We start from the raw sequence: 21114 nt of genomic DNA on the forward strand, positions 1-21114 counted from the left end.
CCTCCACTTCTCATCCCAGTCTATCTGTCTTTCCTCCTCCTTCTGCCCCTTTCGTTTTGCTTGTTTTGCTTCTTCCCTCCCTTTCGGTTTCTCAGTGACTGCCATTTTGCCCGTGTAATTGGCCCACTGCTCCCTGCTTGTTATACTATTGTATACCACAGTCCCACCAGCTCACCAGTGGAGAATCCTGAACCTGTAGACATTGTATGTCTGTAAAGAGAGGAGTGTCACTCCTTCACATCTTCATAGGTCCTGAGACTCAGGACTCCTCTCCTGTTCAGTGTAGGAAGCGAGTCCCCAGTGTTGAACGAGTGGGGGGTGATAACTGTGGCTCATGTTTGAGTGCATCAGCCACTGTTAACCCACATCCCTGAAACCAGAGGTGCATGTCAGAAAAAATAGAATTGCATGCCAGAGATTCATTATATTAATGTCTATAGTTGACCAACTCTCGAATTTTGACATCTATGCCTCCAATCAGACTACTTGGGCTATGTCCCCGTCAGCTCAGACAAGGTGAAAAAGGCTCAGTGTTGGTCAGTACTTGACTGAGAGATTTCTGAGGAAAGCCCAGGTGTGAAGGGAAGTAATGGTACTGTTTCAGTACTTAATGCCCTTCCCTCTGAGGGCTAATGCCCTAGCGAGTGGCTAGGAGGCACCGTGCTGAGGCACCACACATGTTCTATGCACTCTTCTGTGGTATCCTGCCTGGTCAGAATGAAATATTTGTCCCCTGTAGCTTCTACACACAGATGCAGACACCAGTGCTCAACACAGGGGTCCATTTGTTGTCCTTAAAGCTCTCATGGCATTTTTGCAAGAGTAGGGGTGTTAGCATCTGTGTGTTGCCCTTGAATATATTTAGTCTGTTTTGTGAACTGTGGACCAGGTTGAAAAGTCCTGGATTTTGAGCACACCAAAGTTAACTGTGTTCAGATCAGGGGCTGTGGTTTGAATGGAAGCATGGACAAATCCGTAACTACAGCTCTGTATATATAGAAATGTCATTTGTGTAATTCAGATCTATTCTGTATAGGTTCTTATACCTTCTTATACCTATACCCAGATCTAGGTTCAGATTTGGATTCCCCAGAAGTCAAATGGTGCTGAGCTCCAGGCTGCTAGTTTGGGATCACCTCTAAAAATTGAATTATCCAAAGGTTTAATTCTATTGACTTAAAGTCCCCCTGCAGTTTCAGATTAATAAAGTATTCTTCATTATTTAGTGTTCTTAAGTGTGAGCGATGCTGCTAGCTGATATGTCCCTCCCCAGATGTGGCTACAGCTCAATGGTAATTGAAGTTATTCATGTCTAGAGAGGGACACTTTCTGGCAAATACTTCAGTGATGCCAACTTCAGACCCCAAATCCAGCAGCGGAAGCAGAGGTAAGGTGGCTGAGGCTATTCTGGCTGACTACATAACTCACTTCATTATGGAGGGCTGCTCTAGGCTAGGGTATAGGGGTCTGGGATGTCAGTGAGCCGGGAAGTCCCAATGTTCCTGGCCACATGTTTGTGCACAGGCACCCCGTGAACTGACAAGAGCCATTATGCATGGCTAACGATTAGATTAATTGTGGATCTGACAAGAGGGGACTACGTGTGGGGTTGCTGCTGTCCGTGACATGGCTGAACATTAATGCAGCTGCTGCAGTATAGCTAAGTGTCGATTTTGGCAGTATTTGCAAGTTGTTTAAGGATATATGCTATAGTTTACAAAGCATTTTGAGATAAAAAGTGTTGTAAGTATATTCTATGATTTAGGACTCTAGAGTGTGACCAGTTTAAGAGTAAACTTTTATATGAATTCACTGTGGATATACCTAGATATAGATCAACTACACCCATGTTTAAGTAGGGGGTGTACATGCAACACCTCACTTTTCCTCACAATCTCCATCTTTTTTTTCCTGCATGTCCTTCCTGCATAAGAGAATGTATGTAAAATTATACTGTTTGCGGCGCTGCCTGTTAGTCCTATCCGATCCTGAGAATTTGTCTGAGAATCCCTTGCTCTAAATATACTCTCTTATGTCCTGATGAGGCTACTCTATTAGAAGTCTCAGAAGTCAGAGGCTAAGTCAGCATTAGCCATTAACTTCTATAGACCTGAAATCAAATGCTAGATTTGGTCACACACATAGAATGAGTTTTTGGTATTATCAGTGGTGGTAGTGTTTGTACATATCGCAGCCCCCCCCCCCCCAGTACACTCTTTGTAACAATTCAGTACAGCTGATAATTTTCTGATCAACAGAAGCTCAGAAAAGCAAAGGAATTGCTAGGTCAGACTGGATGCGAGAATGAGTGTGTAGCTGGGTGGTCACCTGCTCCCTGGTCTGGAAAGGGTTACAGCCAGCCCTGGGAGAGGGCTGGAGCTGTGGGCTAAAAGCTAGGTTGATTGGGGAAGAAGCCACATCTGGGCCATGCCCCAATCAGACCGCAGCTGGCCCTGATAAAAGGGCTATGAGCCAGGAGCTAGACACACCCTCTCTAGCTTCAGAGGGAGAAGGACCTAGTTGTCTGGGAGTTGAGGGTGCCGGCAACTGGAAAGGTGAGAGGAGCAGGGGAGCTCCCGCCTGGCAACTCCCCAGGCTGCAGGCCTTGTCAAAGGCCAAACCAGGTACTGGGATTGCAGAGGCTGCAGCCCAGAGGGTAGGTAAAAGCAGCAGGTCCAAACCCTGCTTTGCCAATGATGAATGGCTTGTACACTGCAGTCTGCCTCACTATAGAGTGAGTGTGTGTGTGTGTGTGAGAAAGATGTTTGCACAGAGCTCTCTCTTTCTGAGGGAAACAATATAGAAGGGTTTGAAGAAGGAAAGTCAAAGCGACAAGTCCACGCATTTGCTTGTTCTTTTAGTGTATTTAAAATACTTGTAGTTGATTATATAGCAGCAGATCCACTGCTACTCTGCTGACTGACATTGGGGATGGGAGGCAGGAGTGTAGCTGCTATTCCACTCCTAATGGACTCTTGCAGAAGAAGCAGAGTGGTAACATTTTATTGCTGTAACCTAGGGGTGGCCAACCTGTGGCTCCGGAGCCATATGCGGCTCTTCAGAGGTTTAATATGCGGCTCCTTACCTGGGCACTAATTCCAGGGCTGGCCTATAGATGCTAACTTTCCAGTGTGCTGGGGGGTGCTCAGTGCTCAACCCCTTGATCTGCCCCAAGCCCTGTCCCCACTCCATGCCCTTGCTCCTCCCCCCATAGCCTCCTGTGCACGTGAAACAGCTGATTGCAGTAGGCCGGGGGAGTAGGCACTGGGGGGGCTGATGGCAGGTGGGAAGCGCTGGGGAGCGGATGGGGGGCTGCTGACATATTAGTGTGGCTCTTTGGCAATGTACATTGGTAAATTCTGGCTCCTTCTCAGGCTCAGGTTGGCCACCCTTGCTGTAACCCTTCTGCCAGGTGGGTAATGGCTGCAAAAAGGGCCAGGGATTCAATATATGCAGGATCCCTCTTGACAAATAACTAAAGTAGCTCAAGCCCCCACCCAGAAAACTAAACATCCTCTCCCTGGGTGCCCCTAAGAGGCAAAACTTCCCCATTTGTAAGCACTCTCACACCCTGTACAAACAAGGAAACCTTCATTAGGGGAAAGCAAACACAATCACAAACTTGGGAAAACACAGCAACAGAACGTATATGCAAAAAAAAGTAAATACCTTCCCGCCCCACATGGTCCAATAACTTTGGCAATAGTCCATCTAACATCCTTCCCACCCACTGAATTCCCACAGGTGATAGTTTCTTGGCTGCACCACCTCACCTATCCACCAAACACCCACTCATGATTTTGGTGAGTGAGTAGCAGCAGCCTAAGTGTCTCTTTGCAGGTTTATCTCCAATCCCTGGGGAGCTGCTTGTCCAGTCCCATGGGGAGGCGCCATTTCTGAACCCAGTTTAATGATTCAGCCTCATTGAGGTTCTGGGAGGTGGTGGCCTCACCGGAGTCCACTCTGCTGCGCTGCTGTCTTCTGTATCATGCCTTGCCACAGAGTCCTCTGGGAAAGCTCTCTCAGCAAAGTTCTCCATGTGCATCATCTCTTTGTGGAGTCCTCTGGGACATCTCTGACAATGAAGTCCTCAGATTACATTGCCCCATGCAGTCAAACTCCTGCTCAAACAGGTGGTGACCCTTGAGCAGGGGCCTAGCTGCTTGGAAATGAGCTCTTCACTACAAGGGAAGAGTTCTATTCCCTCTCTAAGCCCAATTACTGCCCCCCTCCACATTCATGTATAGTTAAGGTGATTCCCCAAGTGTCATTAGGGAAATTGTGGGTATGCAAAATGAAGCTTTCAATGTCAGCACTTTTCATCAGAGAGAACAGTAAGCAGCTTCCCCTCTGGAGCCAGAGAGCTCACACTGTGTGTGTTTTCCTTTCCTATACTATTGGAATGTATTGTCATCCATTACACAGAAATGGAGGCATTTTGAATCCATCATTCCAATGCACACTCGTTTTGTCATTCATTACGAGTCCTTGTCTATTTCTTGGGGGCTGGTCATTTGTTGCACCAGTGGATTTGCACCCTTTAAGAGAATACATAGAATGAAGCTGTATGAGCTCCACAAAATGGGCCTGATCCAAAGCTCATTGAAGTCAATGGAAAGAGTCCATGGACATCAGTGGGTTTGGATCAGACCCCAAGTGTTTTCCCGACACAAGTCACATTCCTTTTATTTTAGTGAGCAAGGAGACAAAGGCTTAAGTCTCTTCATTTATTGGTGTAGTCCTGGCTGTGTTTTTCCTCTCTCCAGGGTCAAATGAATTAGAACCGATACTGGTTTGATTTGCCAGATGATTGGCAAATGCATATTTTTTTCCCCCCAAGTCTGTCATTCATTGAAGGCTATCACTGGTGGTGTTGGTATTAACGTGGCTCTTTTGCTTTCATTCCATGTGCTCTTTGGCATTTCTTGCCTGTTTCCATGTGAAATTTTTCCATTCTGTGGCTCCAGTATATGAGGATGTAGAGCCTTAGGATGCAGCAGAGTTGCAAAGATGTAATGCTAGCTGTCAAGCATAGCTGAAGGCAGACTGTCCATATGTATTTTTAGAGTGATCTTCTAGAGCAGCAGCAGGTATCTGCTCTACTGTGCTTTGGCAATCTAAGAAATATACTCTTGGATCACCATGAAACCATGCAGTATATTGACTGCAAGGTTGACTTCATTTACTATCATTGAAGTTATGTGCATCCCTTTCAGAGAGATTCCACCAAGAGCTAGTTTTAACTTCCTCTGTTGTATGCACCTTGGTCCACTCAAGGCTTGTCAAGTATGGATACTGGCCCAAATATCATGGGTGCAGTGAATACCACCGCTAGTAGCTTCACTGAGAAGCTGAACACCTTCCTTTCATGCACACACATACATGTTAACCACCACTGTGTTGGAAAATATGGCTCTTACAGGGATGGTAAACTGTATTTCAGATGCAAAATGTACAGCTGTTCCCTAACCCAGTGTTCTCCGCTACAGAGAATGACTGCACATCCATGCCATCTGCTCCCTGGTCAGCTACATTATCCATTGTTGTCTGCAAAGGACACTTATTTCATCCTTATGTGGAATGAATGCAGAATTCATGGCACTGATATTGTGGCCACTGCTCATTTGGATATGCTCCTTCTCTGCCAGTCAGTGGCAATGAGGAAAGGATAGAAAACAGAAGTGCAGGGCATAGATAGATATGACATAAGTGCTGTCGCTAAAGGATATTGTTGATTTAAGTGTACTGTTTTTGAGTGGGGTACCAGCTTCAGAATAGACATGCACACAGACACAATTCTGTAGAGTGGCATCCTCATCCCCGAATTGTTAATGGGGATCATCATTAAGGCTACGATTGAGTCACGAGTATTTGTAGAAGAAGTCATGGACATGTAATGGGCAATAAACAAAAATTCATGGAGCTGTGACCTGTCCATGATTTGTACTATATACCCCTGACTAAATCTTATCCCAGGGGGTGTGTGTGTGTGGGGGGGGAACTGCTGCTCTGGGGAGTGCATGGGGGGAACTGCTGCTCTGGGGAGTGCAGGGGGTGCTGCTCTGGGCAGGGGGTGCGGGGGCCAGTGGCACCAACTGCCAGGGGTCGCTGGACTGCAGCTGCTTCCGATGCCCCAGAACCACTGCTCAGGTGGTCCTGGAGCCAGCTGCACTGGCCGCTGCTCAGGCAGTCCCCAGGGCCAGCTGCCTGGGGCCGCCCAAGCAGTGGCTGGTGTGGCTGGCCCTGGGGCCACTCCAGCAGAGCCAGTATCACTGGCTGCAGGAGCCGCTCCAGCAGCGGCCGGTGTGGCCATCCCCAGGGATGCCTGAACTGCTTGGGTGGCCCTGGAGTCAGCCACACCGGCCGCTGCAGAAGTCACAGAGGTAGCGGAAAGCCACGGAATCCGTGACTTCCACAACCTCTGTGACAGACACAGACCCTACTCATCATACAGCAGGGATATTTTTAGTGGTTCAGTCTAGGGAGCTGTTCTTGCCCCAATGCTATTCAATATCTTTAGCAATGATCTGGAAGAAAATATAAAATCACTGCTGGAAAATTTTGCAGATGACACAAAGACTGGTGGAATGTAAATAATGAGGGACGCAGGTTAATTATACAGAGCAATCTGACTCTCTTGGGAAGCTGGGTCCGGCTCATTCAAACAAAATGAATGTTCATACATCTGGGAACAGTGTGTCACACTTATCGAATGGGGGACAGTGTCCTGGAAAGCAATGTCTCCGAAGAGGATTTTGGGGTCATGGTGGATAAATAGCTGAACATAAGCTCCCTCTATAATATATTGGCTAAGACGGCTAGTGTGCTCCTTGGATGTATAAACAGGAATTTTGAGCAGCAGGAGAGAGGTGGAATTGCCCTGTATAAGGCATTGGTGAGACCATTACTGGAATATTTGGTCAAGTTCTAGTGTCCACACTTCAAAAAGGATGCTTAAAATTTGGAAAAGCTTCAGGAAAGTATCTGGGAAACCTTCCATAGTGTGAGGGACTTAAGAAGCTCAATCTATTTAGCTTATCAGAGAGAAGGTTAAGAGGTGACTTGATCGCAGTCTATAAGTATGTACATGGGGAGATAATTTCTGATAGAGAACTCTTTTTAACGTAGAAGACCAAGGCATAAGTTTAAATAGCTGGAAATTGAAGCTAGGCAAATTCAACTTAGAAATAAAGTGTAGACTTTTAAATGAGGGACACTGGAACAATTTACCTAGGGCATAAGCTGATTCTGTCACTTGAAGTCTTTAAATCAAACCAGGATATCTTTCTAAAACATAAGCTCTGCTCAACCAGAAGTTCTGTAGTTGATGGATGCAGGAATCAGTGGGTGAAATTCTAAGGTCTTGGGTTAGGCAGAAGGCCAGACTAGATGCCCCTAATGGTCATTCCTCACCTTAAAACCTGAATTTATGCAATACAATCAAGGTGGCAGTTATTGGATGTCCCAGGTAGCATGACTGACATACAGCTGACAGGATTGCATGGTATGTTCCAGCAGCAGACTGCAACTGCACATATCCCCAGCAGAGCTACATGTCAGCTTTGGCAGAACAGCTGCAATTTTCCCCTGTCCGCTCTTGCGCCCGCATCTGCATTACAGTCACCTCTACTAGCACTGCTGGGTCTTTGTTCTGACGCTTCTGCACAGCAGCAGCAGTAGAAGCAGTAACCATTGCTAATTGTGGGCAAAAACCAGGGGTTTTGCTTTGGGATTCCTGCCCTATGTCAAGAAGTACAATTTTTTTTTTCACTCTTGCCATGTCATATGTGACATTCAGTAGTAATGTCATTTTCTTCTTTCAGGGGATCTTTCCATGCCTCTAGGGCTGCCAGTGAAATGCAACTGAAAACCACATCTGGCATGCGCGGCGTCAAGAGCCACAAAAACATTCTAACTCGTTGCATAACAAAAGTGTTTATTGCAATCAGCGGATGAGCTATTTGCACAGAAAAATATCTGGAAAAAAGTATCTGAATAATGCTTGAGCACCTATAAAGTTGGTAAATAAGGAAGACTTGTCCATTTAAATAATTTGTTTACCAGTTCACTGGTGGGGGGGGGGGTGAGGAATGGTTGGATAACGCAGCTATTAATGTTATTCAACTGGCTCCAGTAAATATATTCAGTTCCAAACTAAAAATGTCCCATTTCCCCTACCAGTGGCTAGACTCCAGCTTCTGCAGCCAGAGTGACCTGGAGGGGATGGTGAGGGGCTGAGCTGCAGCCAGACGCCCCAGGAAGAATTGTGACTCACTCAACCAGAATCCTTCCTGGAGTCAGCTGGAGAGCACACTCTGGGGCAGTAGCTCTGCATCAGTTGTTCTCTCCTGGTCAGCACAGAGGAGTGAGGGAAAAGGAGGAGTAGGGCCATGGTCCCTTCCTCTCCCCACCCCCTTTTTAGGCAGCTAACATTAATGTGGGGGGGGGGGGGTGTCCTAACTGGAGACAGGGCCTGTGCTCCTGGTTATGTGGCTGGCCGTTGTGTGTGAAATTTTCTTCAGCCTGGCCCTTGAATTTGTCCATTGCTACTCGTGATCAGATCTCCAAGTCCTCCCTCTGGCTACAAAATCATGTCCTTGCTATCTCCTGATCCACATGCTCCACTATCAAATAGCAAGCTGCCCTGACTTCTTTTTTTATTCTCTTACCAGGCACTGTGCTTTCCTCTCACCTAGTCAGGTTCCTCCTAACAGAGAAATTTCACCTACTGTTGGTTATATTCACAGCATAAATGATTAGCCACAATTTGCTCAGCTGTCCTACCAAGAAACAAAAAGAAGGTATGCGGGTCCAGTGAAAACCGTGTCAAAGGTGATGTAAATTAGAATTACTTTTACTCCTTAATGGGGATTTCATTTTCAGACTCTGTCAGAGAGCAGTAAACTCAAAGTGTAGTGAAACAATGGAAACCCTACTGCCCCTCAGGCCAAGAAGAAATAATCAGAGCACAGAACTTAACTAGGATACTTTACAGGAGAGGAGGAATTAATATTGAATGTTAAAACTCTTGTGTGTACAGATAGATGCCTAGTGGGATTTTCAAAAGTGCCTAAATGAGTTAGGTGACAAAGTTCCATAGACTTCAATCATCCATCTGTATCTTTAAGTGCCTAAATACCTTTGAAAACTTTGCAGGATGACTTCATTATATTGCTGAGACAAGGTGGGTGAGAATCTTTTATTGGACCAACTTGTGTTGGTGAGAGAGACAAGCTTTTGAGCTTAAACAGACATGGGTGGCTCGAAATGGAGGCTGGGGGAGGCTAAGCCTCCCCAGACCTCATGCAGGGGGGAGACAGTGGCCGATTACTGCACAGGGGGTGCAGCAGCACCCCTACTTCCAGCACCTATGAGCGGGGCCTTGGGGGAAAGAAGTAGAGTGGGGGCAGAATGGGGGTGAGGCCATGTGCAGGCTCACAGGAGGAAAAGGTGTGGGGCCTCCACCAGAAGAGGTGGAGCAGGGAGCTAGCCTTCCCAAGAGGAAGCTTCACGTGCTGCCCACGTACACGGAGCTCTTCTTCAGGTCTGGGACATTATCAGTCTTCCTTTGTCAGATACCAAGGGCAAAGGGCACTATTCAGTAGTCGGGTCTGCACAGGTCTCTCTGAAAATTGCCTTAAGTGTGGTAAGCTGTGGTGAAGTGCTTATGTGAAGGTCTTTGAGATTCTTTCACTTCAAAATATGCTTGAAGTGGAGGGGACCAAATTCGGATCTGGTGTAAGCCAGATGCAACTCTCCTAAAATCAGAGGAGTTGAACCTGCTACGAGAGCTCTACCATTTTGTGTGGGCTCTGCAAGATTATTAGGAATAAAAAAAGAGGGATATGGATTCTACAGCTTCATGTGCCCCACCAGCAAAATTGTTTAAATTCCAACAGTAGAGTCAATCAGGCCAGGTCTACTTCCTTTGCACAGTCACAGTCCAATTACATTACAGGCAACACACACAAAAAACAGCAGTGCAGAGCAAACGTAATGCATGGAACAGGAGGATTTTGTATTGCGTTTAATTGAAAGATGAGTCTGTGGGAAAGCATATGTTCACATGTAATAAATTGATATACATAGTAGGGCATTTGTTTTCCTAGCATTTCTTTTTAAAATATAGGGCAAATAATCCAAGACTAAGGGCCTGTTTGTCAATGGAAGTTTTGCCATGGAAGGAAGATGAGACCCAGAGTTATTTCAATATTTTAAATTAAGGGGGAGAAAAAGAAGAAGCCAGAAGATAAAGATTATATTTCAAACATCACAAACACACTAGGTTGGAGGGAACAAAGATTATTCAACACTTTTTATAAACCTCTAACAGCAAAACAGATTTAACTTTGTATCATCTCTGCTTTTTTGCTTGCTTTTAAAAACAAATTATCTATAAACTATATCAACAGCCACAGTGGTGTGTATATATAGGACACAGGTAGTAGAAAATAGTGGTATGCAAATCATAGGTGTACAGACACTGACTGCAATCCTGCAAACACTTGTGTAGGTGCTTAATTTGCAGCATGTGGATAGATACACTGGTGTACATTATCTGCTGTGATCAAGCTATGCTTTGAGCATTAGTGGATCCCACCCAGTCCTGGCAGAAGTTAATGCAGCTCAGGAGCTGCCCCAATTGGCACAAGGTCTCTGAGGACAGATTTGTAAAGGCATTTAGTGGGTAAAGATGCAGATAGGCACGTAGATGCTTTTGAATATCCCACTAAGTTCCTATCTGCATAGGTAGATGCCTAAATACCTTTAAAAATCTGTGCCTAAGTGACTTTGCCCCAGTGGGGGATAGCTATAGCAGAGCTCTGTCTCTGACGTTCCCCTTACCACTGCCACGATGCTGCCGTCTCCATCTTTAAGCCAGCAGAGTTCCCCTACAGAAGGGGAATACTACACTGGTCACCTCCAGCCAGAATATGGCCACTTCACACAGCCTGAATGCCATGGTCGCTGGAGCCGACCAGCAAATCCAGCCCACTGAGTTCAGTGACACTACTCACGTGCTTAAAGTGCATAAGTATTTGCAGGACTGGGCCTGCAGACATGAATTTGCTCAGGCTACTAAAATGCATTAATGTACAGTCACTAATTTGTAAGGCAAGTAAACTGCCATTATACGGACAGGTGTGCAAACTTTTGCCACCTGCAACTTCTGTAGCTTTCATCTTGACTTTGGACTCACTCCATTGCTATTTCAACATACACTGAATACTGTAAGACAACATGAAATTGATTTTGCTTTTCATGTGCCTCAAGATTCAGGCAGAAGGGGAGGGGGAATGAGCATGTAGACAAAAATTACTGGAAGAGTTTTAAAACTACTAGGATATCTGACTACCTTCTGGAATAGCATCCATTTTAATGGCAGGTATATTTGATCATGCTTTGTCCAACTGTTCCATTTTAAATGAAGCACTTGCACATTAGTTCTCCTCATTGAAATTCTTACAATTAATCATAATTATTTTGTTTGTGGAAATATGGGCTTTGGCATTTTTTTTTATTTTTATTTAGTATGATAAGAGCTGCGTTACAATGGATTTTTGCATTCATAAAGAATGGTGGTACAGTGGATTGGTTATAGGGCAAGGTATTGAGAGTGATACAGAAAGATGGTAATAAAAAGTCTCCAAACTAGTAGTATGCCCAGTTCTACTCCAACTGAAGTCAGCAACCAAACTCCTTGTTGGCTTTATCATGAGCAGGTTAAGGCCCAAGAGAATGTGGCACAAACTCTTATTGATACGTTACAATTCTTTGGTAATTTTAGTTCCAAATTCTATGTATACATCTGAGAAGGATAACTGCATCAAAAATGCAAACAAAATTGCATCAGAAACACTGTTATGTCCTAAAGCTGGGGGGGCGGGCACAGACAAAAAAAACCCCTCTAGAACAGCTCTTTAGCATGGGAAAACAAAGACAGTTTTATTTGGATATATTTTGTCTTATGCCTCTAAAAATTTAAAGTACTTAACATTGTGTAATTGTTCCCTTGTCCCTAATTTAGTTATAAAGCAAATACAGAAATAATAAGAGGCAAACCCTCCGTGTTCCCAAGTTGTACAAGCAGCATTAATTAATTCAACGTGACAAGCTGTGTGAAATACTTGCATAAGTCAATCTACTATAATTTTGTTTATAAAGCCCAAAATGTAGTCTGACAAAACACAAGTATTAAATGCGTTTCAATCAGTTTAATCAAATGGCGTCAATGTAAAGAAAAGGGGCACTGTCAAGAAGTGTCAATGAAAATTTGACCCATCTTGAAGTCAATATCATTTAGTAGGGAGTGTTTTCTTGGGGGGGATATGCCCTCTTGAGTCTATGTTGAGGTATCAAAAAATAAAACAATTTTTGAATTAATAATTAGGAATCTAAGAAAAATGGACTTGGGAAAGAAATTTAAAAAAACCTAAACCACAATGTATACAAAATGTACACAGAAAATTGGATCAATCTTGCAGCCCTTACTCAGGCAAAACTGCTATTTACTTTAATGAGAATTTCGGCTGAATTACAGGAGCTGTTACTACCTCTGGCCCAGATTTTGGTCAGCCCTGGCACAGAGGCACAAGATGGGGGAAGGCACAGGAGTGGGCCAGAATCCCCTTGAGACGTTAGCATATGCACTCCATAGTGCATGAAAGAGCCTGGGGAAGGGTGATGTCATGGCAGAGCTGGCAGGGCAGAATGCTAAGCTTTTTCAAAGGTGGTATGGGGTGTACCACTGTGTACTGCCACAAGACCGCAGAAGGAATTTTGGCTGAATCATCCAGGAATTGCAGTAATTTGCTGCATCCTCCTCCTAATGTGTCTGGTAATGTTAATAATCAACAGTTCTTTATAGAAACTATTCCCAGAGCTGTGTCAATGCTGCATCATTGATACTGCTGGTACCAAATGAAGACGCAAACAAGAATGCATATTCATTTTAAGGTCAGGAAAAAATCATAATACTATAAGGAGAAATTGGAGAATTGGTCTGAATTTAACAAGATGAAAGTCAATGAAGACAAGTGCAACGTACTAAGGAGGAAAAATCAAATGCATTACTACAAAATTGGGAATAACTCGTTAGGTGCTAGTACTTCTGAAAAAGATCAGGGAGCATAGCGGATCACAAATTAAATATGAGCCAACAACATGATGCAGGTGTGGAAAAGGCTGATACCATTTGGGGGTGTTTTAACACAAATCTTGTATGTAAGACAAGGAGTAATGGTGAGGCCTCAGCTGGAGTACTCTGTCCAGTGCTGAGCGCCGCACTTTAGGAAAGATGTGGACAAAATGGAGAGAGTCCAGAGAGAGAGAAGTAAAAATGATGATAAAAGATTTAGAAAACCTGAGGAAAGTTTAAAAAAACTGGGAATGTTTGGTCTTGAGAAAAGAAGATGGGGGGGCGGGGGGAGGGAGAAGAGACAAGATAAGTCTTCAAATATGTTAAAGGCTGTTATAAAGAGGACTGTGATCAATTGCTTTCTATGGCCACTGAAGTTAGGAGAAGTAATGGATTTAATCTGCAGCAAGGAAAATTTAATGTAGATATTATGAAAAATGTTGTAACTATCAGGGTAGTTAAAGTCTGGAACAGGCTTCCAAGGGCGGTTGTGGAATCCCCGTCATTGGAGGCTTTAAAGAACAGGTTAGACAAACACCTGTTAGGGATAGTCTAGGTTTACTTCATCTTGCCTTACCCAAGGGGCTGGACTTGATGACTTCTTGAGGTAACTTCTAGCCCTAAATTTCCATGATTTTATGGTATGACTCTTAGAACCTCTAAATATGCTCCTCCCCATGTGATATTAATATAGTTGAGATCAGCACAGATTAGAAGTGGGGGTGTAGAGGAATTTACCTATCCCTCAAATTTGTACGTTGGAGTGCAATGGATGTTCCTGATTCCCATGTTCAAGCTAAAGGAGAAACTGATTCCAATATTCCAGCTGTGGAGAAACTAAAATTAGGCCTTGTCTTTATGCAAAAAAAAGGAGCATTCTTAATGTGTGTTAGCTAACCTAATTTAAAATTCTAGTGAAGACCAGGCAGTCTGCAGTTTTCATATGAGGTATTAGGCCTAACTTATATGAAAACTACAAACTGCTATGTCTTCACTAGGATTTTATCTCAAGTTAGCTAACTTCATTTAGAAAAACACTTCTTTCATAGTGCAAACAAGGCTTTAGTGACAACCAGTGCTTGGAAACAGCCAGTACATGCCCATATGCCATAGTGGCACTTTAGTTGAAGGTACTATTTCTCCAGAATCTCAGCTTCCTTAAAAAAAAAAAAAAAAAAAAAAAATCAGCAAGTCTCAGCAGTCACAATTGAGGGGGACAGAAACTCCCTCAAAAGTATGAACCAATTGTAAGAAACGCAGAGACCTGTCTGCAGAGATCCTGGGACATAGCTCTGAGAGGTGTGAACTGCCCCATTTATATCAGTGGCCAGTGCTGGATTAAGGTGTAAGTTTACTAAACTACAGTTTAGGGCCTTGCAATATGAGGGGCCTCTAAAAAAGAAGAAACTGACTCAATTTCAAATTTTATCAAAATCGGTTGATAAATATGATATGGGAAAAAGAGTCTCTCTAAATATAGACATTTTCATTCAAATATGACAAATATACACATCTGGCTACACAAATACCCTTACCCTTCACTAATTGTTCATTATTGACAGGCGGGAGGCCAGGGCTGAGAAGAAAAACAATAATTGCACTTGTAAAATTAGTATTTCTACGAGTAAGTCTGCTATCCGTCTAAGGCAGCATTTTGTTGGCTAGCTGCTACTGGTAAGTTACGAAGTCACGGTCAGAATTTTGTTTAAATAAATAATCTCACTGCTGATGAAATCCTGGAAAAATGTGAGGTTGGAGACAGCAATGCCGTGAAGCCGTCCTGCCAGGCTCATACTCGTATGTCAGTGTGGTCTTTCCTTGTTTGATCTGTGCATGCGTACAATTTGTGTATTTTAGTGCGCACGCCGATTTTTTGCTTCATGCGCTATCCATGCTTCATATGATTGAGTTTGCAGGTGATTGTTGTATGGACTTGGGTTGAGTGGCTCTTGAGGAGGATAAATTTGTATAGGCTTCCCTCCGTCAGTTTCGGGAACCTTCACAGAGTGCGCTGATGAAAGGATAGATAGAGGGTTTTGAGAGAATTGAAGGAAGATATACATAGGTATCAAAATATTCTGAGTACTTGGTGAGCAAGTTATTTCAAACTATGTGCATATATGATTTATAGGCTATTAAAGCCTATAATATTCATTATATTCGCTTGAATGTAGGCTAGTTTTTCTCACTTTCTCAATGTCTGTCTAGAGATTACCAGTCTTTTTTTTTTTTCTGGTATTTACTTTTTTTCTTTCGCACATATAGCTTGTTGTCACTCCTGTGTGTCTGAGGTGTTTACTCGAGATTAATTAGTGGTCCTGGGGGAGACAGAGGCTAGAGAAGCGAACATGAAGAGAGAGGTCCGCCTAGAAAAAAGACTGGGATTTTCTGCTCGGCGGGTTTGGAGCATGCAAGATGATATTTTATTATAGATCATATGCTATGTAAAAATTCTTATATAGACTTATAAATCCCATATCATATCCATAATAGATTGTATTTTTATAGTATGGCAAAAGAAAAATCCCAACAATTCATTATTTTGTAACAAAAATTAAATAGGAATAAACATTTGTAAATATATATAGTCTGGATAAACTTTGTATTTCCCTAACAAAATTAATCAAACTTTTTTTCATTTATTCATATAAAAAAGGATAATTTTCCTTATTCATGATGTAAAACAATTATATATCCTCTCGTTTTCCTGTGAGAACGTAGACAAAATAGAACTAACTTTCACAGAAATATCCTGGTAAAATATCCAGGTTTTTGGCATATATAATTTGTTATTGTATAGATATATAAAACTAAATTTTTTTACTAATTTCAATAAAAACTTTCTGTTAATTTTAGTACCAATATTAGCAATTCAGCATAACCTTCTATAAAAACAACACCAATCCATTTATTGGAAAAATACAACCTGCATACAGTTTTCTGATGGTTTGCTTATTACCTGGGTGTAATTCATATCATTATAACTAACAGATGTGCTTTAAGCTTGTGGGTTATATGTCTCCTGTATCCTCTAAGAGTCTCATTGTGTATTCAGACAAGGAATTCCACAATTTAGATGCCCCAACACAGAAGAAGAATTTGAGAACTCTTCTAGTAAATTGTATTATTTACTCTGTATTTTTTATTTTGTATTTTTTAAATATTGTATTTACTTCTACTTTATTTACATATGCCATTCAAAATTTGTATAAAATTTATTTCTGTCATGATGTCATTGTTACAGAGAGGGTTGCTGAAAATGAAGATTATTCTATTTTTTACAACTTTGCCTTTGTATATATGCAAATAATAAGCTTTTGTGTTTATATATAAATTATCCTTTCTGTGAAAATAAGAAATTCTTTTTTTTAATGGTATGGGGCCTCTTACCCTTGACTTAGTTTAGGGCCTCAGAATGTCATAATCTGGCCCTGTCCATAGGATGTTATTTAGGTACCCAGTGATTATGATTTTAAGCGTCAACATTAACTATTTCCAGCCTCATGTGACCGGGGGGAGGGGGAAGAGGGGGCGGGGTGTCACAGATTTGCCCAATTTACTGTGAGTGATGTCTCATTTTGGTAATTCAAGTGGGTGGTGGTTGGGAGGTACCACAATTTATTATTTTTCTCCTTCAGGAAGGAGCCATGCCCAGAGCCTAAAAGAGTCATGGGCCCCACTGAGGGGAAGTCAAATTTAGGAGCCTAGTGACCAAAATGGCAAGAAACTCATATTTTGAATACCTGTACAATATACTGTGAGCAGCATTTCATTTGGGAACTCATCTGGGCAGAACTTATTTTGTGGGTGAAGCTTGGAAGAGTACAAATGCCTTTCCCCACAGTCTGATTCCTGGTATCAGTGCACCTCTTGAAGTGCACCTGACGTGGATAGTCACCCCAAAACTTCATATTTTATTTCTGAATCTCATAGGACTGCAAAACTGTGCTTGGAGCATCAAAACAAGGTTTTCTACATGATTTCTAATGCTTCTTGCTTTAGGTTATACTCTGAGTTTAGAGATACCTGACGAGAATAATTTTTTAAAAGTTAATTACAGTTTTACAAATCTTAAAGTTCATTTCAAGTTTGGTTCAAACTTTGAATATGCATCTGGGTCTCTCTTACTTATTTGAACTGGTTCACCCATTCTTTTTACAGCAATCAAGCTAGTACTGTACACACCAGCCTACTCCAAATTGTTTGACTTTGATATTTACAATGTTTTCATCTCGTTATTTTATTTAAACCTTCTTGTTTTTCATAAATAGATGTTGCTTGTTCCCTGGCTAAGCCATTTCACAGAGTGAAAGTGGAGTATTTTGCTTCTACAGACTTAAACCTTCTGAAGACCCTAATCAAAAACAGGTTTTTTTATTGAAAAGAAAATTAGCTAGTTTATAGTTCAAAAACCATCATTTGCACTATCATGAGCAACTCCCTATTAATCATGTACCATTTTTTTGCAGTTATGTACAGTAACTGATCTGTCTAGATACACTATGTGAAACAATTAAGGATCTTTTGTATTTTAAGTAATTGCCATTTCTGAGCCAGGTTGCTAAATATTGGGACATTTGGGGTACAGTTTCAAGGTCATTATGTTTTTGTTCACCTCATTTCCTAGGAAACCTATTTTCAGACTTGCCTCAAGCATCCCAGATACTGTACATTAAAGTATGGCAAATTAATTTAATCCTCCCCTCTCCCATTCAGTTGTTGTGTGTCTTTTTCCAATGTATAATACCTTGTGAATTTTTTTTATTTTAAACTATTCCTGTTTTTAATGATGCAAACAATGGAAACACCAAATAAGCTAAAAGAGCTAACACATTTATCTCCACTTTCTGCCATCTGTTTGAAACTGTTGATGTAATTCCAATTTTAAATTACATTAGATCCTGCCTTCTGGACCCCTTTTTCCTATTTACTTTTTTATTTAAGGCTTTAGAGAAAGCAATGCCTTCAGGTTGTTGATCACTTAATAAGAAACTGTATCTTTGACTACTTTCAGTCTGGGCTTAAATGTGGCTTTCCTGCATGAACAGGTATAATGACAGTAATAGAACTTTTATTTCCAAAAGATAAAACTTATCCTGTGTGCAGAGTTTGATTAGATCTGTTTTCAACAATAACACCAGCAACCAGCAGATTTGTTTACATGAAAAAGATGGCAGAGATGAAGGGTTGTGGTCTTGCATACTTTATTATCTAATGATGGAATTTCTCAGTTTTGTCTGAGTTTATGCCTCAGAATTAACTTTATTTCCCTTATCCCCCAAATTTATTTTACCTAATGAATTAATAACTTTGTCTTTATTTTTTTTTCATATAATCTTCATTTCCTTTGTTTTCTCTGGAGCTCACTGGGGTGGTTCTCCAGTTGCTGCCTTATTCCTCTCTTGCGCTTGGGAGTATTCATTCCTCTGCAGCTGAGAGCAATGCCGGTCTTTTAAGGATTGTGTGTCCAGCCACTCTATAACACACAGCCTGATTTCTGTGCCATCACATTCCAATGTCAGTCTGACGATTCAAGACCTACTGTAAGCACTGTGCAAATAGTTACATTACTTTCATCTCGCAAACTCAAATAAATACAAAAAAGCCTATTTCAATCTTATTTATTTACTGCTATTATTTGTTGCACAATCCCACTGTGCTTACAGCTGTACTGAACTTGAAGGAAGATGAGGTCTCGACATGAGATGTTTGCAAGCTGAGAGGAGTCAAAAAATAGGACATAGTCACTGGAACTAATTAAAAGAAGCATGTCTCTATAAAAAAATAAATGAAAACGTACAAGTTAAATTGTTATATACATTCCTCCACAGAAACTTTCCACTAGCATATTATGAAAGTCAAAGTCCTCTTACTGAATACAGAATTAGTGACGTTAGAATATGTTTCTTAAAATTTCTTACTGGTTCAGTACCATTAATGGGAACAGTGGTGGAACGCTAGCATAGAACAATAATTTTCACCTGCTGTGTTGCCTAACCATACTTACCACATGTCTAGGCAACTTGGCGGTTAAAATGGCACTGGCTGCCACCTTTTCTCCTACCATTAAGACCAGTGATGGAACTGAACCAGTGATAGCAATGGTGGGGAGATATATATACATATATATATTTTTTTTACTCTATCATACACAAGGCCAGTGATGAAAACAGGGATCAAGAAGGCCCGCTTTAAGCCTTAGCAAATCGGACAATAGAGAAATACTGTAAAAAAATACAAAGACATACAAAAAAGCCTAAAAATACAAGAAATTCAATTTTTGATCGCTTGGAAAAAATGTTTAGTACAGGGAATAGGGCTCTGTATGTCTGACAAAGTAGGACTCCTCTACAATATTTTTATTAATGATATGCATGGCAGTGACTTACTTCACTTGGTATTGCTACCCAATGGGTGCAGAAGGGTTAAAATGCTCCTGGTGTAGAGCAGGAGATGATGAGGTATTTGTGTCACAAAACTGTCTGGGGTAGTATGAATGGGTCCTTAAGGACTGGCTGAAACCAACCCATATCAATGAAATATCTGGAAGGATAATGGGAATCCCAACAACTGACACCTAACAGTGGGAAGCTCTGGCCAATTGAACATGTGAACTCAACATAGTTCTGCAGGAGGAGGACAGTGGACTGAGGTGTGTCATATCTGTATTAAGAGCTAAGCTCAGAGAGACACAGGAAGCTGTCACCTGGGATTGTCTGGCAGACAAAGGGACAGGAGAGAGGAAAGCAAGATAGTTCCTACAGCAGCATGGCTGGCGCTGGCCAGTGTGAACCATTTATTAACTTTTGCTTCTCTATGCTAACCTAAGGACTTGGCAGTGCTGTGTTCCAGCTGACTAATAAACCCTACTCTGTTCTGAAAAGGCTGCCTGGTGTCACTGCACATACTTGCTGAGGTGCATTAGACTCCAGAGGCTTTCACCATCTTTAGGGATTATCTCAGTTGGACTCGCTGGGCAGAACTCATGGGGTGAAACAGGAGTGCTGGAGCCCAGCGGCTCAGTCTCTGAGGCATTCAGGGTGTGTGGCCTACCCTTGCAGAAGAATGGGTCCCCTATGGGGTTTGACACACTGAAGGGGTATCTCCAAGGGACTGTTTGAAAGCTGGGGCATAGCACAGATCCTGGGGATCCATGACTGTGTCAACAGTGGGTTTGTAATACTTCAGCTTTCAAGTGATGTTCGTGTTTGTGTGTGTTATATGTGCTTTTCAAAACTCTTATACGCATTTTATTATTTTGGCATTAAATACGATATAATTTTAAAAAAAATGTATCTCCCTTGTCTCTGTTTTCTATTTTCTTTCCTTTCCTCTGCAGCTTTTTCTTTCTATTGCATATCTTGTGATATAATTTTTCCTCCCTCTTACTCAAGCTCTGCTCTCCTAAATCCACTTTTCCTATAAGGTTTCATAATTGTTCCCCCTTTAACTGTCACTATCTTGTTTTCTTTTTATCCCAGCTCTGTCCAGCCCTTACCAAAGAGGCGTGATGGAACAGAACCTTGCAGCACCCCATATAAGAGAGCATTAAAGCCTGATGAACAATTGCCCAACATCAGCCTCTGGAGCCTCTCCAAGGAACCACTCAAGCATGATTTCATCCTCTCCAATAGGATCTGTAGGTGAGTCAACAGCTTCTCATGGTCAGCAATGTCAAAGACAGAGCCAAATGGGTCAATAAAAATACTTGACATCTGTCTGTTGTCAGGGAGTGGTCACTGAATGATATAAACAAATAAGTGTTTGTGCCATACCTACCGTAGGCCTAAAGTCCTATTGGATGGGGAGTCATCTTGCTACACACAAAAAATATATTTCTGGCAGAAAATTTAAACTGGATGTGTTCAGGTAAAAGAGAATACAAGTTTCAGATAAGACTGAAGCTAACGAATGTAGCAAGATATTGATAGTTCCTTGTTGTTGGAGCTGTCGTCAGTTTTTCATGGATGGAGTGA

The 21114-nt window shown here is 42.0% G+C and overlaps 1 protein-coding gene across 4 annotated transcripts in view; it reads left to right on the plus strand.

Annotated features, from left to right (window-relative positions):
* LOC140907185 (uncharacterized) overlaps positions 1-21114 on the plus strand; it is a 128125-nt gene that overhangs the window by 65680 nt on the left and 41331 nt on the right. For all 4 annotated transcript variants that reach the window (XR_013635362.1, XM_078851655.1, XM_078851653.1 and 1 more), the window contains one exon: positions 20620-20781. Coding sequence is in view for 3 of the 4 variants with exons in the window: in XM_078851655.1 (XP_078707781.1) it covers positions 20620-20781 (162 nt within the window). In the remaining variant the exon portion in view is untranslated. The remainder of the gene's footprint in view (positions 1-20619; positions 20782-21114) is intronic.

Source organism: Lepidochelys kempii, chromosome 2 (assembly GCF_965140285.1).
Source record: "Lepidochelys kempii isolate rLepKem1 chromosome 2, rLepKem1.hap1, whole genome shotgun sequence".
NCBI classification, from domain to species: Eukaryota; Metazoa; Chordata; order Testudines; family Cheloniidae; genus Lepidochelys; species Lepidochelys kempii.